The sequence below is a fragment of the Miniopterus natalensis genome, chromosome 1, assembly GCF_054644295.1.
Source record: "Miniopterus natalensis isolate mMinNat1 chromosome 1, mMinNat1.hap1, whole genome shotgun sequence".
Lineage (NCBI taxonomy): Eukaryota > Metazoa > Chordata > Mammalia > Chiroptera > Miniopteridae > Miniopterus > Miniopterus natalensis.
This window is the reverse complement of record NC_142081.1, coordinates 198,266,819-198,287,297: the sequence shown is the minus strand read 5'-3', so window position 1 is coordinate 198,287,297 and position 20,479 is coordinate 198,266,819. Positions and strand designations below refer to the sequence as shown.

At 55.0% G+C, this 20,479-nt stretch overlaps 1 protein-coding gene across 1 annotated transcript in view; it reads right to left on the bottom strand.

Annotated features, from left to right (window-relative positions):
• STK32B (serine/threonine kinase 32B) overlaps positions 1-20,479 on the bottom strand; it is a 123,210-nt gene that overhangs the window by 65,653 nt on the left and 37,078 nt on the right. The window contains exon 3 of the mRNA XM_087828332.1: positions 9,831-9,982. Coding sequence (XP_087684458.1) covers positions 9,831-9,982 — 152 coding nt within the window. The remainder of the gene's footprint in view (positions 1-9,830; positions 9,983-20,479) is intronic.

The window sequence follows — 20,479 nt, the reverse complement described above, 5'->3', positions numbered from 1 at the left end:
TAAAAAACAGGCATTAGTCCCATTTTACAGATGATGAAACCGAGTGTCAGTAGAGGAAACCTGCCTGGAGGGTCTCTATTCTTACGGCCCCACAGGGCCTCCCTAAAGTGGTTTAGCTCTGAGCTGCCTTCCAACCAAAGGGGAGAGGATGCCACAGCTGGACACAGTTTTCATCATGACAATGAGGAAGCTCTCCAGTTGCTCAGGAAAGGCACATTTCCCCCCAAATGCTAGCTTCAAAAAAAGCATCATGCTGGTGGAATCAGAAAAAGTTACATGGGTAAGTGGTGGGCAGGGTTTTGTGGTTCAAAGAGGAGCTCAGTGGGTGAACAGGGCGGGAGAAAAATTCAGGAAGATGGAACAGCACGTGCAAAGACCTGGACAACTGCCCCAAAACCCCTGGTGTTAGAGGCCCCAAGGAGCTGAGGACAGGGGAGTATGGCATGAGGTTAACAAAGTAACTAACTGTAAAGCTTAGTGGAGTTAGAAACCAAAGAGAGTGGAGAGAAAGTATAATTTAAACAAGTAGAATAAAACCTTATTACGGCGGGCTCCACTAATTTGGGACACACAGTAATCCAGAGAGGTGCAACAAAGCATCTGAGAAGCTGGTTGATAACGGAAGCAAGACTGGAGGCACTGCTAAGTTCGCAGTGTTCAGGAGCACATCACACAGCAATGAAGATATGCTAATGACAAACTGAATATTCATTAAAACAGGTCCCCAAGGTACCACTCGGTCCACACCTTATTAGACTTCCTACTTCCTGCAGTGTCGCTGTACCTGCCTCACTCGGCTGTTTCTGTGCAAGTAACCACCCTGCATCCTTAATTAAAATGACACTCATCGCACGCCTGGCTTCAGCTGGACTTGGCCGGAGGGCAGCCAGTGCCACCAATCTGAATCACAGCGTCCCATGAGCAAGACCCATGAGTCCTCTGAGATCAACATCCAGTCACAAAGCCGGGGCCTGGCTCGGGGTTCATCAGGAACCTCATTGCTCCCAGCACAGGCTCAAGGGTGTGGGCAAAGCGGAAATCGTGGGAGCGGTGCAGGCTGACTTTCCTTTCCTTTCCTTTCCACTGCGCCTCATGCAGAGTCCGTAAGGAGGAGGAAAGGGCGGGACTCGCCGCCTGTGTAAATGCTGTCACGGCAGGAATCTAAACCAGCCTGCCACCGGCTGACACCACTGTGCCCCCACACAACCTGTGCCGTCCAAATGCAAAGAGAGGACGCGGTGTTTGGACTTGACGTGAAGGCCAAGCCCCTTCGCTAGCGTGGTCCCTCCACCCACTGCTTCCGTCTTCCCCCTTCCTGCTACCCGTGACCTGCTGCTTCTTCAGGATGGAGGATGATGTCATCACCGGAGTGGGGACGATGTCATCACCTGGATGGAGGATGATGTCACACCTGGATGGAGGATGATGCCATCACCCGGGTGGGGGATGATGTCACACCCGGGTGGGGGATGATGTCAGACCTGGGTGGGGACGGTGTCACACCTGGGTGGGGACGGTGTCACACCTGGGTGGGGACGGTGTCATCACCTGGGTGGGGACGGTGTCACACCTGGGTGGGGACGGTGTCACACCTGGCTGGGGGACGGTGTCACACCTGGCTGGGGGACGGTGTCACACCTGGGTGGGGACGGTGTCACACCTGGGTGGGGACGGTGTCACACCTGGGTGGGGGACGGTGTCACACCTGGGTGGGGACGGTGTCACACCTGGGTGGGGACGATGTCACACCTGGGTGGGGGATGGTGTCACACCTGGGTGGGGACGGTGTCACACCTGGGTGGGGATGGTGTCATCACCTGGGTGGGGGATGATGTCACACCTGGGTGGGGATGGTGTCACACCTGGCTGGGGGATGGTGTCACACCTGGGTGGGGATGGTGTCATCACCTGGGTGGGGATGTCGTCACTGGGGCTGCCAGGATGAAATGCGGACCACGTGGCTGAACGTGTGCGCGGTCTCTTCTACGGCCACGCCTGCCCCACTGACCAACCACCAGATAGTGAAGTCTAAGTTTCCTCAAATATACATTCAAAAAGACTTCATTGAACTAACGGCCAATCATTTTCTAAAAAGAAAAAAAAACAACCTTACCGGGAATCAAAGACACATCAGGAAAACAGCTACAAGGCACCATCTTTTTTTGTCCCTCCAACTGTCTGGAGAGAAGGTGGTGAAGAGGCTTCGAAGAGACTCTGCCCGGGGGCCCCATTCTGAGGGGCACCTTCACAGCACGTTTCAAAACCCCTCTGGGCCGGCCCTGGCCAGTTTGGCTCAGTGGTTAGAGCATCGGCCTGCGGCCCGAAGGGTCTCAGGTGCGATTCTGGCCCAGGGCACAGACCTTGGTTGCAGGCTCCATCCCAGGCCCTGGTCCGGGCACGTGCGGGAGGCAACCAATGGACGTGTCTCTCTCACATCGATGTTTCTCTCTCCCTCCGAAAAGCAATGGAAAAAATATCCTCAGGCGAAGATTAAAAAAACCAAAAAAACCAAACACACTAAAAAGCCCCTCAGGGTCTGGCATGTTGACTTCTAGGAATTAATGGTTTAAGCGAATAATCAGGGAAGCTAAGTTTTATAATCACGATAATAGCGAGCTTTGAGATGTAACCCGCCCTGGGCACCGCGTCCTCAGCTCACAGGACTCTGCGGCGTTCACACTGCCTGGAGCAGGGCTGGTCCGTCGTTAGCGGTTAGGGTGACCTGGGAGAGCACAGGTCACGGGTGTTAGAGAGAGACCGACACGCAGAGAATGCAGTGAACTTTCGATATTGCTGCTGCCGCCACATCGTTATCTGCTGAAAAAACGACACGTGTTCTCCTGTGAAACGTTACAAAGTGGGATTCGTTCCGGGTGGGGCGGTGCACTGTTGGCAAATTTAATAACATAACTAACACAGCCCCAGATCGAGGAAACCAAACATCGGAGCATCATGTTGACTCTCCAGAGGCGTCTGGTAAATTTCAAAATCAATTCTGGAGATTAGAATACTCTCAGAAGAAAGAGAATGAAAGGATGACATTGGTTATGGATGCAACCAAACAAGGGAGCTGGTGAGGGCTGTGACCACTGGCAAGGAGAGTATGTGCACCCTTCATTCTTTCATTCATTCACCCACCCACCCATTCATTCATCCATCCATCCGTTCATTCATTCCACTCATATTTCTGGCTCCCCCACACCTATTGCCCAGGAAGGCAGGCCAGGGAGGGAACGTGGTGGGGGGGGGACTGGGGAGATCAAAAGGCTCCACCTGGACCTTCCAGGGCCTGGGGACCAGGCTACTGAGCGGTCAGAGAGTAAGCGTGTGGCAGTCCCCCAGAGTGGGGCACAGCAGGGCTCTCACTGGGGGTCCAGGAGCAGGAAGAGGTCCCTTGAGGTCCCCCAGGATTGGTTTTCTAAGAAAGAAGCACTATTTTAGACGTAAGACCTTGCAAATGCCCCACTCTGCCCTTTATGAGCAATGCGGCCCTTAAACTGATACTGTCATTTACTGTCACCTCTCAAACTGTTCTCTCCGCAGGAGCACATGTGGCCTCTCCCGGGAGCAGACGTGGACCGTGGTCGGCTTTCTGTGCGTGATTCTTGACTGCCGGAGGTGACGCCGGCCTCTGCACGGGTCGGGGAGGGTGCGGTGCCGGGGGAGCAGCCCAGGACACCTTTCCCATCCCCTGCAGTGTGTGTTACGGGCCTGGGTCACAGCAGTTCACGTGGACGTGGAACTGAACACTTATCCACTAATGTGCCACCTCTGGTTTTACAAGCTGACTGATTTTCACGGAGCCCCTAATCCTTTTGATTCAAACACACAGTCTGGGTCACCCCTCCCCGCTCATCAAAGTCAGTTGTACTTGGGCCCAGTTTTTTTTTTTTATCTTCACCCGAGGATATGTTTATTGATTTTTAACATGGAGAGAGAGAGAGAAGAGAAACATCGATCAGTTGCCTCCCTCCTGTAAGCACCTCGTCGGGATCGAATCTGCAGCCCAGGTATGTGCCCCGACCCAGGATCGAACCCGCAACCTTTGGGTGTCCGGTACGAAGCTCCAACCAAATGAGCCACCCAGCCAGGGCTGCCTGGGCCCAGTTTTCAGCCCAGAGAGCAGGTTGGGGGCTGTCAAATCTCAGACTCAGAGCAGGAGCGACAATGCAGGCTACTGGCTATTATAATATGGTTAACGGTAAAAACCCTTCCTTAAAGGAAACCCAGTGTGGAAACGAACCCACAGCAAACGGAGCGCAGGATGCAGCAGCACAGCCTGGGCCCAGCACAGTCAACCCCCGCAGCCCCCGGGGAGCCCTAAGGACCTTCCTGGACCCCCTGGGGCTCTGTGGAAACCGGGGAACCGGATACAGAGTCTAAGGCTTCGGCTCACAGCTGAGAAAACTGCAGCCCCCAGAAGGAAAGGGACAGACTTCCAATGAGTGGCTAAAACCCCCAAGACAGGTCTGTTTTCCCACTGAAATTCCTTCGCAATTTCAAACAACTTTTATCGCACTGGCTAGAAAAATGAAGGCAATGCCGTGTGCTAGGAAGCGTAGGCTCTGGGGTGAGGCCAGCTGGGTGCGAATCCTGGCTCCACGGTGGGGCCCTGCATGCTCGCTCGCTCCACTTCCCTGAGCCTCAGTTTCCCCATCTGTAATGACACCTGCCCTGGGGACCTGCTGTCAGCGGTCAGTGCCGTGAAACCCAGAAGGCGCCACTTCCTCAGGGAGCCTCCCTGATGCCACAAGGGAATGCAGGGTCCCTTTAATTCAATCAGACCTTCCTGGGCACTTTCTTCTTAGCATGACCTGGGGCAAACCCCACACCCTCCCTGATTGACAGCCGGATCCCCCATTCACCCACAGGGCCACTCCCCCAGGCCCGACCCCACAGTCCCTGAGCCCTGGTTTTGCACGTCTGGCCCCTCACACAGCTGGCCCTCTGGACATCAGAATGTAGGCTGACACAGCTTATCGCCCACACGCACAGCCCCAAGCCTGTCCCCTGAAGCAGAACAAACTTACATCACTTACAAATAAAATTGGGAAACCTGGCATCTTGAACACACAAGCCGAAGTCACCAGCAACAATAACAAATCCTGGACTAGCAAAGGCTGAGGAAAGGACTCTGGACAAGACAGCATCCCTCCGGTCCCCTGTCACTGAGGGTTACCATGGTGATGGAGACGATGGCGTCGGTGCCGACTGGAACTGGAAAACCTCCACAAGCGTTTTCTGTCTGTGTCGGGGATGGACCAGGGCATCACCTGGCCCCCCCACCCCCCCCAGGACATGGTGGGTATCTGTAATCTCTGTGCATTTTTCATTTACCCCAGGACCCCAAAGGCCTGACTCCTCCAGACGTAAGTCAGAGAGCAGAGGAACACAAGCAACTGTGGATCTCACGTCTGTCCTCTCTCCCCTGCAAGCTCCGGAAAGATCGGCGAGTGCTGCCTCGTTCATTGTTCCATCGCCCGCGTCTGCACAGTGTCTGGCACGTCATGAGCCCTGAGCAAATGCTGAATGAATTAACCTCTGGAATGTCAGATGCTGGGACCAGAGATGAGTAAGGCACGGTCCCTTCCCCCAAATGGCTCAGCGCTAATGGGGGGAACAGACGTGCAAACAGAGACACACGGCAGAGCTGCTTGTACGGTAACAGGGTCCAGAAGCAGGTGCTGCCGGGGGGCGTGGGCGGGAGTCCTGAGGACACCGGATGGAGGAGGCGACGCCTGGACAAAAACTCCAGGAAGGCGGGAGCCACGTTACCTCTGCTCATCTCTGCGACCTTAGGCTTTAAGACGGCGCCTGGCAGCCAATATGAGCCCAATGACTATCTCTTTAATGAGCAAACGCATGGGAAGGTGAGCGGAAGTCCTCGCAGTGAGTAAGGGGGAGAGTGTTCCAGGCAAGGGAACGGCATGTGCAAAGGCCGGGAGAGATGCAAACAGCCAGCTGAGTTCCAGGCACTGCTCACCAGGTAGCACGGCTAGGACACCAATGCACCCGGATGGAAGCAGGGCCGGGTGTCAGGAGGCGGGACCACGGCCAGGTCATGGGGAGACACTTGTTCTACGGGCTTTGGGAGCCACCACAGGGCTCTACACAGAACGGGGGCAGGCTCGGATGTGCACTTTGATAAGACTCGCCCTGTGCTATGGCTTAAATGTCTGTGTCCTGCGAAAATTCACAGATTGGAACCCAGTTCCTTCCCGGCGAGATAGCAGCTGAGGTGGGGCCTTTGGGAGGTCATGAGGTCATGAGGGTGGAACCTCAGCAAGAGATCAGTGCCCTTTTAGGAGGAGGTAAGAGGGAGCCCACAGCAAGAAGGCAGCATCCCTACCCCAGGAAAAGCGTCCTCCCCGGACACTGACCCTGCTGCCCTCGATCTCAGAATGCCCAGCCTCCAGGACTGTGAGGAATACAGTCGGCTGTTCAAGCCACCCAGCCCCCAGGAACTTCTTACGGTGGCCGGACCTGACGAAGGCACCTGTGTAGGGCACCCTGGGGACAGACAGCCGCTGAAGGTGGAAACGCTAGATGGGAGATGGTGGCAACAGTCAAGGCCAAGGGTGATTTTCTTACGGAAATGAGGCTGCTCTGCGCCTGGAGGGCCTTTGTAAAGGAACGATCATTCCATCCTTCCTCCAAGGTTCCCCGGCGGCTGCCAGTCTCTGTCCTCATCCACCTGCCCCAGCTTCGGCCAGCCCAGCTCACCCATGAACACCTTACGTGGTTTTACTGTAACCAGAAGTCTCAATGCCTTTAAAAAATAGCCACAGATGTAAGTGGCTCTGTCTTGGTATCGTCACTCAGTCCGTCGCTACTCAGGGAAGGTTCTAGAAACATGCGCTTGCTGTGAGAACTGCTTAAACAGATTCTGGGCATCTGTTCTCAGCCAATCCTGCCAGCTGTTCACTCCCAGTGACTTCAGCAGAAAGCTGGGCAGGGAAAACATGTGCCCAATTTCAAACAAAACATTTTAACAGCTAGTCGGTAAATATAATATAATCAGGGAAGCAGAAATACAGTCTGAAAACATACATGAACTACTTACTGCCAACGGGGACAAAAAGTCTGGCACTGAAAACTCAAGACTCGTCTCGCAAAGCCAGCAGTCCTGGAGGCCCTGCTGGAGGAGCGAGCACATCGCCGGCCCGAGGCAGACCTCAGGAGGCACTTGCTCTATATTGCCCCATGCGGTCCTCACAGCCACCCTGTGATGGGGTTTTCCTTTCGTTAACCGTGATAACTGCTTTCTAAAGACCATCTCCAGGCGCAGTCACACTGGGGGTTAGGGCTTCCAGCCAGCATGGCGGGGACACCTTTCAGTGCACGGCAGCCTCATCGTCTGCAGGAGGCAGAGCTGGGATTAGAAGCGTGGAGACCAGGCCTCAGAGCTGGGGGGGGGGGCTGAACCGCCCCTGGGCCCCCAGGGCTCCCCCTGCCACACTCCCGCACCAGGGTCTGACTCTTCCATTCCCTTTCCCCTTCACCCTGGTTGCCGTAAGCCCAACAGTACAAACCAGCTTTGCTTCAGGGCAAGAGGAAATATTGCTCTTGACAACTCAACCCGGACCATCACCCTCACTCATATTCCAGAGGCAAAACCGGCAGGAAAACAAGCCCGGCCCGGCCTCCGCCTGGGCCAGCCACGGAGCATGTCAGCAAAAACGGGGACTGGGGGGGCTGAGTCAGGATTTCCCGGGCGCCGTAACTCACCCTCCACACGCCACGCGCCACGCGCCACGCAGGGCGATAAAGAGCCGGCATATAAGTCATAAACGGCAGCGGCGCCCTTAGAACCCGCCACGCGATTCCTCACCCCGCTCCCCTCCCGCGGCCGCAGGGAGGCAGCCAATGGAAGCCCGGGCGGGGTTGGGGGGCAGGGCGGGGGCGGGGGGCGAAGCAGGGAAGGGCCAGGGCCTCTCAGGGCAGCCGTGCGAGGGGCTGCGAGGGTGGCCATCGAGCCAGGCAGCCTGGATCCAAGTCCCATCTCCTCACTTACTGGTGGCATGCCTTGGTTACGCCACCTGGGATCGAGCCCACAACCCGGGCACGTGCCCTGATTGGGAATCGAACAGGCGGCCTTTTGGTACACGGGACTACCCTCAACCAACTGCGCCACACCAGCAGAGGTGAGGGTCTTCTTATTTACCCCGCACTTTCACAGATGAAGGGGTGTCTATCATCAAGGGGTTGGCGTCTTGGAGACCTTGAACGAAGCACCCGAAAATGGTACCTAAGAAGGCACCGTGCTGACATAACCCCCCGCCTTCCACTCGTGTCACAGCCCAGACATGCATCCGACCTCACTGCCCCTTCCTTTCTCTTGGCAAGACTCTCCCTCGGAGTCTCCCTGGGCAAGTTCAAAAGCCCACAGTCCTTCACCTCAGCATTGTTTCCACAGGCAGGATAATTAGATTCAGCCCAAAATCATGTACATCACGGGCTGACGATCGGATATCTCACTGGACTTCTCCATGTGGAATGCTATGTAGTCGTTAAAAATGATTTAGGAGAAGTTTGCGATAATAAGATCATGCTCCTACCAAACTATTGATTTGAAAAGGCAGGATACGAAATGATCTGTGTGTTTTTATATCGATGCCATAGCAACCTAGGGGTGGCGTCACTGTCGCCTTCCGAGGTCTTTCACTTTCTGAATTTTGCAATGAACGTGTGATGCTTTCCTGATTAGAAATCTACTTAAAAAAAAAAAATCCCTTGTACAGCAATCAGAACATGAAGGGGTTTATTTCCCTCAAATACCGAAGGTTTGGATCACTGCGGGGGACGTGGAGAGCCTGCCCTTGGTACTCGCACTCCAGTGGGTAACGCGGCTTGGTTTTCCCCATGGAAACGCCCAAGACTGAAGCTTCTGCAGGGCAGACCCGGACTTTCTCAAACAGGACAATCCGCGTCCCTCCTTGTTCTTTCGCCCAGTGTTCACAGTGCAGCTGTGATCAACAGAAACAACCGGTGATATTAGAAATTACGACCAGACTGGACTTTCCCATAGGGTCACGTTGGATGCTCTTAAGATCGAGCGTCTTAAGATCGACGCTCCATCAGCCAAGGTCAGGATGAGACAGCATCTGCTTCCTGGAATAGCCTGTCCCCTCTCGTCGGCAAAGCCCAGCTCAGGGGCCCTCAGTGTCACCGGCGTGCTCGAGACTGCGTCAGACTCCCCGGAACAAAGGACCAAGGCACAGCCCTTGTTTGAAGGCTCCTGGCCCGAGTCCCCCGTGAGCTGGACGAAAGGCACACAGGGGACTGGGCTAGAGGAAGCCGGGAGCCAGGGCAGGCGAAGCGTTAGGAAGAGGAGGTGTTACGGGCAAAGGCACCGAGGCAGGGAGCCCCTAGCAGGGACAGTAACCAGGGAGGAGACGGAAGGTTCCAGAACATGGGCCCTGGCTGGCCCCGCGGCCTGGATTCAGAACTTGGAGTTTAGGGTGTCCACACTGGGCAGCCACCCTCAGTCGTCCCCGAGTTTGTTCTAACAAGTTCAAGGCCCCTCAGAAGACTACTTGGCATCCCCTTGTCACCCCCCCCATGTCCTCAGATAGACACAAACCTCCAGATCTATTTTCAACTGGGACGCATCAGGTAAGAAAACAGAATTAAAACGAAGCACACACTTAAAGATTTCACCAGAAAATGTAGTTTCTAAGCTATTCGTCAGAAAATGCACTCTGCAAAACATCCAAAAGGACATTTCACCCAGGAAAGCTCGTTCCCTTCCCTTGACAGCACAGCGGATGCTGTGGGCAGCGCCGCGTGGGCGTTGGTGCCGGGGGGTCCGGGGCACTGGGGTCACTCACCACAGGTTGACCAGGAAGGGGTGCTCCAGGCCCTGCATGATCTGCAGCTCCCGGAACACGTTCCGCACCTCGTCCCTCTCGATGCACTTGCGCTTGTTCATGTACTTCATGGCGTACGTTTTCCTCGTGTCACGCTTCCGCACGATGCACACCTGAGGGGCGGCAGAGCGCAGGGCAGTCAGGTCGGCGGGTGGGGGTCTGGCCACCTCTGCGCTGATGAAGGGGGGCGGCTGGGCCCTGACGCGCTCCTGGGCGAATGGGGGCTGGGCTCTGTTTTCTGCGTCCTCTTAGAAACGCTCCGTTCTCAGGACACAGAGCTAAGAAGGCTGGGCCGGGGCAGGAGGGCTGGGCTCGCTCCTGGCCCCCACGCCCACCAGATGCCCGGCCCTCACGCCCACCAGATGCCCGGCCCTCACGCCCACCAGATGCCCAGCCCCCACGCCCACCAGATGCCCGGCCCTCACGCCCACCAGATGCCCGGCCCCTCCGGCCTTGCTTCCTCATTGGCCAGGCGAGCCTGGTAGCAACACTGAGTCAGCCTGGCCGGGAGGTACAGAAAGGCCAAAACGGAAAAAAAACCCTAAGGAAGACTAATGCACTGGGTAAGACGCAGAAGAGTTTGGGCCCTGCGGTCCTCTGCCCAGGGCTTATACTCCAGCTCTTTGCTGTGTGACCATGGGCAGGTCACCCGCCCGCGCTGAGCCTCAGTCTACCCATCAGTAGAACGGGAGTGACTTTCTTCCTGCCAGGGCTGTTGTGGGGACAGGGAGGGCGCATCCGCGAGGGCGTGGGGTGGTGCCAGCACACTGCGGGCACTGAATGGGGCGAGCTTTCTTTACTTCTCAGAGGGTTAGGTACACAGGATGTTCCTGGACAGAGGGCTTCAGCGAACTGCCATCATTATCACCATGACCAGTCCTGTCATCGTAACCACCACTCGGGATCCGTCTGAAGGAAGGTGGGTGCTGCGAGGGAGGTCTGCTCTAGGACACAGGCTCAGACACTTCTCCCCGACAGCCAGAGCCACGGGTGCCTGGGCAGCTTGGGCGACGTGCACTGACTTGCAGGGTAGCTTGAGCCAAGCCCTTCACGGTGCAGAACCAAGGAGTGAGGATACTCGGGGGCACCCCCCAGGCTTTGTGTCAGGCTGGATGACTGAGGCACAGAGAACAGAATGGGAAAAATCAGAGGAGAGGAGTGCAGGCTATAGTCATGGCTGAACAGCTACCCTCCAAAAGATGTGCCCGGGTCTGAACCCCACATCCCGGGAATGGGAGCTGCAGCATATTCCTTTCCCTCTGCTTAGAATGCCCTTCCTGCAGGCATCACCCCCTCCTGACCTGAAGGCCTCCCCGGCCTGCACCTCCAGGTCTGAGCTGGAATCCACGGGGGAGCTGGAATATCGTTTCTACTGGGTCTGCCAAGCCCCGTGCGGCCTCCTGCAGGTGGGTGGTCCTCCTGCCTGTATTTATAGCCTGGGAGGAGGGGCTCCTGTCCTCCCAGCTCTCAATCCCACGGCAACCACGTGATGGAGGGAACCTGTGGAACCTGAGCAGCGCCTCAGCCTCAGGAGCTCAAGACCAGTGTCCTAGAGGGTCATGAGCACTCCTCACCAACAGGCGACCCTGCCCAGGTCCCGGGGACACTCAACATTAGAACGGAAGAGCTGGGTCCCAGAGGCACCTCGGCCCCTTAGCTGGGCAGCTCAGGCCTGTCCACGAGAACTCACAGCTGAGGAGGCAGAGAACAAGCCAGTGGCCAAAGCCACCCAAGCTGCTAGGAGGCAGGCACCCAATTAACAGTCCTCATTAGTCTAATTCAGTTAGGAACTGATGTCATCATTATTAGTTTTTTGGGACAAACATAAACGCCAGCTAGTGCGGATTTCAGGCGATTTGCCGTAAGAAAGGCATGTGGCAGGCACACTGCACATCCGAAACTGGGGAGTGGGTCTGGAGTGAGCAGGAAATAAGGGTGACAGGAATCTACAGCCCGCGGCATTTGGTCTCTGGGACGGTGTCGGCCACACCCGGAGCTCTGGGAGGGCCTGAATTCTGTGCTTTTCAAAAGCTTCCCGTGGGGTCTGATGTGCTGACTGGCTGAGCATCACTTTGCTGGAATCCTCTGGAAAGTCTCTGGCTGGCTGCATCTTCACCGACCTTGATGGTCAGGATTCTAACCCCGACTTCACAGCTCAGGCGAGCCAGCTCTGAGGACCCCGACTTCACAGCTCAGGCGAGCCAGCTCAGAGGACCCCGACTTCACAGCTCAGGCGAGCCAGACCCAAAGACCCCAGAACCAGAGAGGCAGGAGCGGAGCTGGGACCCAGAGCCACATGGGTGCAAGGCTGGCACTGCCCTCCCGAGGCCCCTCTCACCTGACTCAGCTGACCTTCGGGCACTGCCCCCCCAGCTGGCGTGCACCCGAACGAACGCTGCCGAATGAATAAACAGCTAGTGTGTGGCGCTGAGGGGACAATTATGTTTGCAGGAGCAGGATTCTGGGAAACAACCAATTTGGGGGGAAATCAGAATTCGATACCATTGCTAAGAGAGTGATCACGCTGGGCCCGCTGTTCAAATGTCCTTCCTGACAGGAAGGCAATGACTGTTAACTGCCCAGTGTGCCTCACCTTTCTCTAGCAGGGCAACAATTTTCCCCAAGGAGGCAACGTGACCCATTACACACTTGCAGCCAGAGGTGGCCATCGTTCTGCCAATGAGACAGTCTGCCAGGGGCTTCCAGGAAAAGTCTTGTTTCTGGATAAAAGGGAACAGCTACGAATGGTCCACTTTTCTCCCCTCACCACTTTCTTGTCTTTCCTACCTGAACACATATGTAACGTCTGGAGCTGCAGCAGCCATCGTATGACCACGAGGCCGAGAGCCTCTCAGAGATGCTGAACCTGTTATCATAGAGCTGCCCACCTTCAGGCTTCTTGTTATCTGAGAAAAACAAACCCCTCTTTGTTTCGGCCACTATAAGGCAGGTTTTATGTTTCTCACTGTCCAGCACATCCCCACGTGATACACAGCACAAAAAGCCCATGCGGCCTCTGGTCAATGGTGGCCTCACTGGAATGACAGAAAGCTGGCTTCACAAAAACAGAGACCAAAGGCATGGTTACAGGAGGGATGGGGTGGGGGTGAGTGGGAAGGGGAAGGGGAACATAGTAATATTGTGATACATTTGCACAGTGATGATTACTAGAATTAGTGGGGTGATCACGCTGTAAGGTACAAAAATGTCGAATCACTATACTATAATACACCTGAAACTAACATAACCAATATAAGCTTGCATACCAACTACTCTTAGGTAAAAAAAATAAATCAAGAGAAGAGTTGGCCTCAAGAAAAATACTCCTTTGGGTGAGTGAGTGCTTATTAAATGACTTGGGCCTGGTGCCATGCTGGCCACGAAGATATGACAGTCCCCCAGGAACTCAAGGTTTAATGGGATAAACAAGCAACACTCAAGAAAGCCAAACTCCTCACGGTGGGTCCCTGGGCCCTCCATGCCTGACCCCTGCTCCCCTCCAGTCCCATTTGTTACTCTCCTCCCTGTTCACTTCCAACCCTGGCCTGGCCCTGCCATTCCTGTGACTGTCATGCTCTTCCCCACGTGTCCACAATCTCGGGGCCTCACCTTCTTAGGCTCTGCTCATGAGTCACCTTACGAGGGGGGCATCCCCGACCTCCCTGTGTGAAAGAGCCAACCCCTCCTCAGCACTGTCCTCCCTGCTTGTTTCCTCCAACACCCTGACCAGCTCCTGCCACCGCACATGCGTCTTGGTTTATTTGTTTACCCACTGTCAGTCTCCCTCACCGGGTTGTAAACCCCAAAATAACAGAGGTTTTTCTCTCTTTCATTCACTGTTCCATCCTCAGTGACTAGAACAGTGCCTGGCACAAAGCAGGCATTTCATTGATATCTCTAGCTGGCTGAATGGATAGTCACTATTTAGGAAAGGACAGCGACTGGGAAGGGTGAGCACATGGGGCTCAGGGACCGCAGAAGAGGGATCTGAGCCAGAATATGAGATTAGGGGGAGGCCTTCTGGAAGAGGCGGCATTTGAACTATTTCTCAGTGGTCTGGAGTTGGCATCAGGGAGATAGAGGCATAGGGGAGGGAGGATGGGGTGCATTATGGGGAGAGGGCACAGCCTTACTAGAAGCAGACTGATGGGACATGCCGTTAGCATGTGAGATGCGTCAGTAGTTTTCTCACCTTCCTCATCTGTAAAATGGGCTAAGAGTAGTAATTACCTCAGTGGTAGTGAGGAGGCTACATGGCAAGCATGTACTAAGTTATTTATTGCTATTGTGACTATGGTCACCATTCATACATGTTCTGAAGGTAAGGGTGTTGTAGACATGGGCAGAAGTCGCCCAAGAAGGACCTCAGGAACAATTTCCCAATTGCCTGGTGTGACGGTTAATTTTATATGTCAGCTTGGCTGGGCCACAATCCTCAGACATGTTGTCAAACATTAATCTGAATGTGTCTGCAAAGTTGCTTTTGGGTGAAATTAATTTCTGATGTATTTAAATCAGTGGACTGTGAATAAAGCAGATTGCCCTGCATAATATGGGTGGGCCTCACCCAATCAGTTGATGGCCCGAGTAGAACAAAGACAGACCTCCCCTGAGCAGGAAGGAACTCTACAGCAGACAGCCTCTGGGGCTGAACTGCAACATCAGCTCTTCCTGGGTCTCTAGCCTGAGAGCCGGGCCTCCAGATTTGGGTCTTATATATGTCTATACACACACATCCTGTTAGTTCTGTGTCTCTGGAGAAGCTTGACCAATACATTTGGCAATGAGTCAGCCGGGATCAGAAGTCAGCACCTGAATTCAACTTCCCATGGGCCCAGGGAGTCACTGAGGCCACCAGTGGAGGGCATCTGGCTTTTCCCCACAGTTCCCTCAAAATTCTGGTACTTAGTTCTAAACTCTTTGTCCCCAGTCAACATGTAAAAAGGGACAGCACCAGGGGCGGCATCCCGGGGGGGGGGGGGGCCTGCTACGCTCTGAGTCACGATGGCCTCTCCTAGAGGTGCTGAGAGACAACACACCCACCCCGCTGACCCTTGGCCTCTGAGTTCCAGCCCGAGCTGGGCGATGCTCCCTGGTGTTCACTCAAGGTAGAGACAAAGGTAAGGGACAGGTGACAGGTGGCCTTAAATGACATACCTAAAAGGTTGGTGTTGTGGCTGAATCACATGTCCCAAAACCCATTAGTTGAAGCCCTAACCTGTGGCACCTTAGAACGTGACTGTCTTAGAAGAGAGGGTCTTCAAAGAGATTATTAAGTTAAAATAGAGTCATTAGGGTGGGCCCTAACCCAACAGGACTGATGTCTATATAAACAGAGAAAAGCTGATGTGACGACACAGGGAGAGGTGGCCGTCTACACACCAAGGAGAGGCTCCAGAGGACGCTAATCCTCCGGACTGGGGGGCCCACCTCCAGCCCCTAAACCCGGCGGTAATTCCTGCCCATTATGCCCAGCCCGAGGGACTTTGTCATGGCAGTTAGCAAACTCACATGGCTGGCTTTTGTCCTGAGGGCACTAGGGAGCTTCAGAAGGGTTTTAAAAGGGGACCCTAGGTATACAATTGTGAATGAGTAAATAAAACAAAGAACAAACACACACCACAGAAAATCAGATGCGAGGAGGGGGGGGAGGGGCATTCTTTCTGACTGCAGGTGGAGGAGAGCTTGAGGCAGCTCCAAGAGGTGACCATGTGTTTTATGAATAAATTAATGCCACTGTCTACGCACACACGATCCCTTGTGGAATCACAGGGGAGGCCACGGTGTCAGGAAACAGAAGTCATGGGGCCAGGGGCCAGGGGCCAGGGCCAGCCTGGTGATTCTGATGCCCTCGGTGCTAGAAATGTGTAGTTAGGGTGACTCGAGGTTGGAACCGCTCTGTGCACGTGGAAAGGCCCAGGAAGGCTCACCCAGCGGAGGGCATGAGACTCATTGTGAGAAGACGAGGGAAACGCGCACGAGCAATGGAGTCTGTTAAACTGGTCAGTAACGGGTCAGTGCCCTGGCCGAGGCCCGAAAGCCATCCATGAGTGAGCCCGCATTTCCTGCGATGTTCAGCTCTTACGAAAGTGAACCTGGGAGCCAGCAAATTCCTCCAAAGTACGCCTCAAGCCGGCACAGCCTAGTTAACATCAAACGAACAAATATTTCACTAAAAAGAAATGGGTTCCACCCTTTAGGAAAGATGTCTGTGCAAACCATCAAGGCTTCCAGGATGAGCATCGCGTTTCAGAATCCTAAAAACGATTCTTGCATAAGAATCACAGCTTACGGTTCAGGCTCCGAGACATTAGGCAACGTGCCCAGAGTCACCTGCCTGAGCCAGAATTCCAACTCAGCTCTGCAAGACTCTGGAGCTGAGGCTCTCTAACCATCACGCTAGAGACTGATTAACTCACCACTTTCCTGAGAAGAGCAACCATGTATTCGGAGTCCCCACTTGGCAGACACAGTGCTGGCTGGGCATCTCCCACACTTCTGCTGCCCCTGCCCCATGGCTAACTCCGTGCCTGCCTCAGGGCCTTTGCGTGTGCTGCTCCTGCCCCATGACTAACTCCGTGCCTGCCTCAGGGCCTTTGCGTGTGCTGCTCCTGCCCCATGACTAACTCCGTGCCTGCCTCAGGGCCTTTGCATGTGCTGCTCCTGCCCCATGACTAACTCTGTGCCTGCCTCACGGCCTTTGCATGTGCTGCTCCTACCCCATGGCTAACTCCGTGCCTGCCTCAGGGCCTTTGCACATGCTGCCCCTTTTGTCTACGGCGTTCTTTCCCCCAGATCTTCGCATGGTCAAAAAAAGCTCTCCTGCCCTCCTGGGTCACTGCGCTCCTCTCTTCCACAGAGCAATGGTCATTGCTGAGACACCCTGTTTATTGTCTGCATGTTTGTCTGTCCCCTACTGAACTGTCAGCTCTATAGTTCATGGGCCTCGTCCAGCTGTACGTCACACACAACCACCTAGAACACTGCTAATCAGAGCAGCGGCCACAAACGTGTACCATCCAACTGAAAACCCTGCTGTGTGTTTCCAGCGTGCTACCATGACCTCGAAGGCCCAGCAACTTAAAAGATGAAAAAAATTCCAAAGACTATATTTTTAAAGGGGAAAAAAACCCAAGTCAGATGTTTCTGAACATCTAAACTGATCAACGCATATGTAAAATCTAATCCCTGCTTAATTCCAAAATGGATTTGTTGCAGTCTGGGCCCCAAATTGGTTAGTCTGCTATTAATCAAGTATTTCTTTCACACCCTAAATTCACATGCACCTGTGAAGGTCTGGAATGTGGGATGAGACGACTAATAATATATTTGCATACGGAAACGATCACCACGCATAATAAGGCCACAGGGAGTCTGGAGTCTTTGGGTCCTTGCTCTTCCTTTGAGGGAGTAAAGGACTATTATCACCTGACTCTGCAACACTTTCTGCTACTTTGTGTGCAGACTGCCTCGGGCGATTCCATGCATTTTAATTAACTCCCCATTTATTTTGCTTCAACCCTCCGGCGCTTTAAGCAGAGGGTGCATTGCCAATCCAGAAAGGACACCTTTGAAGCAATTCTCAGAAAGTTCTCCCACAGGTCTCCCCCCCCCCCAAGGATCAGCAAGCCCTGCCCTCTTCACCCTCTCTCTGCCGGTGCAGGAGCAAAACTTCCGAGGCCCCAGCATCAGGGGGGTCAAGAGGGGAGGGGGCGGGTGGAAATGAGGGGGCCGTCGTGAACAATTTGAGTCTGCAGAGGGGGGATGAGAATGGGCCTGAGGACCCCATTCCAGAGACAACGGTGTAAACCAGTCAGCTAAATCTCATCAGCTGATGGTCACTGTGCTCTTCACTCATTTATATACATTCATTTTATGTAACAGTCATTCATTTGCCACATGTATCAACATATGTTCTCAGCATCATTTATACATATGTGTATCTATAAATATATTCTGTGTGTATACACACTGTGGGCATGTGTATATATGCATACGTGTGGCTATGTGGATAAACGTGTGTGTATATACTGCTTTGTGAGAGTACATATATACATGTGTGTGTATACACCCTGTGTATGGGGGTATGTATGTGTATATATGCACCTATATGTTGTTTAGTGGGTGTATGTTTACCTGCATAGACATACACATAGGTGCGCATACACTACTTAGTGGGTACGTATACATATGTATATGCATGTGCACTGCTTAGAGAGTATACATGTATGTGCATGTGTATGTATGCATTATGTGTGTCGATACATGCATATGCATGCGTGTGTGTATACACATGTGGATGTATACTGCTTACGGGTGCGTATGCTTGTGTGTAGGTGTATGTGTGCACATATGCAGACACTGCTTAGTGAGTGGGCGTGTATATGGGTATGCGTAGTGCAGACATGTGTGCACACGCACACTGCTTAGTAGGTGCTGGGCTACACGGGTGAACAAGGAGCCACGGCTGCCCTCGCGGAGCTTCTGTCCTGGTGCAGGAGCCGGACAACCAGGAGGACAGATGAACAAACACACAGAATCCCGGCTGGTGACAGGCACTTTGATGCAGAGGGGACTAGAAAGGTAAGGGGTGGGGAATGCGTCGGGTGGGGTGGGGAATGCGTGGGGTGGGGTGGGTGGGAGGGTGTTCAGGGAAGGGCCCGCGGAGGGGACGTCTGAGAGAGGCCTGCATGGCATGAGAGAGCCTTGCAGATACCCGGGGGTGGCGACGGGGGCACAGCAAGTGCACAGGTCCCGAGTCAGCAGTCAGTCCAGCATGTTGGAGAGATGAGAGGGGCTGGAGAGGACGGAGCACGAAGTCGGGGGCAGAGCGGGTGTCAGAAGAGCAGGCATGGGCCAGACCGCAGGGCCTCGTGGGCTGACACAGAGACGACATCCATTTGCAGGAGCACACGAACTACCCTGTGCTTCAAGCCACCACCGGCTGCTGCGTGGACGGGGCTCCCTCCTCTCTCCCGCTCAGCACTGCAGGAGGCAGCATTGCCCGCGTGCTGAGCATGGAGCCGGGTGCTGAGGGGGCCAGGCGGGCGGTAATGACCAGTCCTGAACCTTCAGGAATCTCTCAGTCTGACGGTGGAGGCAGATGAGCAACCTGAAGCCCACTCCTCAGCCAGCCGTGCTGAGGGCTGGCGAGGCGAAGCTAAGGGAACCGGGCTTCTCCGGACACCTCCCTCCCCGTGGGTACCCGAACCCTTCCGGAACCCACCGGGCCAGCCAGGGAAATGCCAGCATGCCGGCTTCAAGACCTGGGGCTGCAGGGTACCACCCCTTATTTTCAGGGTAAGCTTTAAGGCCACCCTGGGCACTCCTGGTTTCCAGGGGAAGGAGGAAAGGTTGGCAGAAGCCATGTGACTGCACCAAGTCCACAGGGCTGGAGGCGGCAGGCCCGACCTCCTCGCCTCAGGGGCCTGGGCTCTTTCTTCCAAGCTCTGCTGCTCCTAAAACCAGCGTCCAGTGCTGGCCACTGTGGGCACTCTCCTGACTCCACTTCCTGCAGGCTGCATGTGGCTAAAGCCCGTTTCAATCCAGGTTCTGTATCTGGGACGGACGTGTGCCAACAAAACAGGTGTGTGCGCCGTGGGGTCCTCTCTCGGCCTCCGATTGATCCTATGGGCTGTTGTGGGGCAGGAAGATGACAGGTGTCTGGTTCCCAGAGCAAACACTGTGAGCTTCTCACTGGTCAGGATTCTCCGGGTGGGAAATGCTGGGAGCCCGACACGATCTCCCGTAAGCAAAACAGGATGCTGGTTCCGCAGCTGGTAAGGACAGTGGACCGCGCGTAGGGACGGAAAAGCACAGAGACGGTGGTACTGGGGATGCCTCCCCGCGTCCTCCTCAGTCCCCTCCAGACCCGAGGCCGCCCACTGTCAACACTGGGACTGTCTGCTGGAGGCCCGAGGCCGGGAAGGAAGCGCTGCCTGGGGCCGGCCTCCACCAGCGCCGACCTCGGAGCTGGGCATGCGGGCGTCAGCTGCTGCAGCCGTCAGCGGCCCGCAACGCACCTCTGCACTGTCTCGGGAGGCCCCGCAGGGAGGCGAGGCAGGTGCCACAGTGGCCAGTGGCTTCATCAAACAGCCATCATCAGCTCCCTTCCTTTCCGTGCGTCACTCCCCCTCTCTTGCAAGCGATTCCGGGGATCGCCTCCTGATACGCGTGCATTCAGCACTGGCTGTCAAACCAGCTCCTGGAGGGACCCGAGCCCAGGGGGTCACCAGCAGCACCGGCACCGTGCGAGGCAGGCAAGGAGCCAAGCAAGCAAAATGCAGGGAAGCAGGGGCGGCCAGACAGACAGAAGCCAGGGAGCGGTGCCTCTTTCAATTCTGCACCCAGGCGCCTCGCGCACCCCAGGCCCCACTCCGGCCGGCGGCGCTCCCTCCCAGTCCACCTCTTCACCTGTTTCTCCCTCCTGGTCCCACCCCTCCGGGGTCTTTCCTTCCACAGGCGGACCTGCACTTTCAGCGTCTGTTGAGGAAAACGGTGAACAAATGCAGACCTGTTTCCTCACCGCCCAAGGCCCAGGAGTGGGGGGTGCAAGCCGTTCACCTCCAGTTCTGTGGAAGGATCCTGGATGGCCGGGTTGGGGCCACACG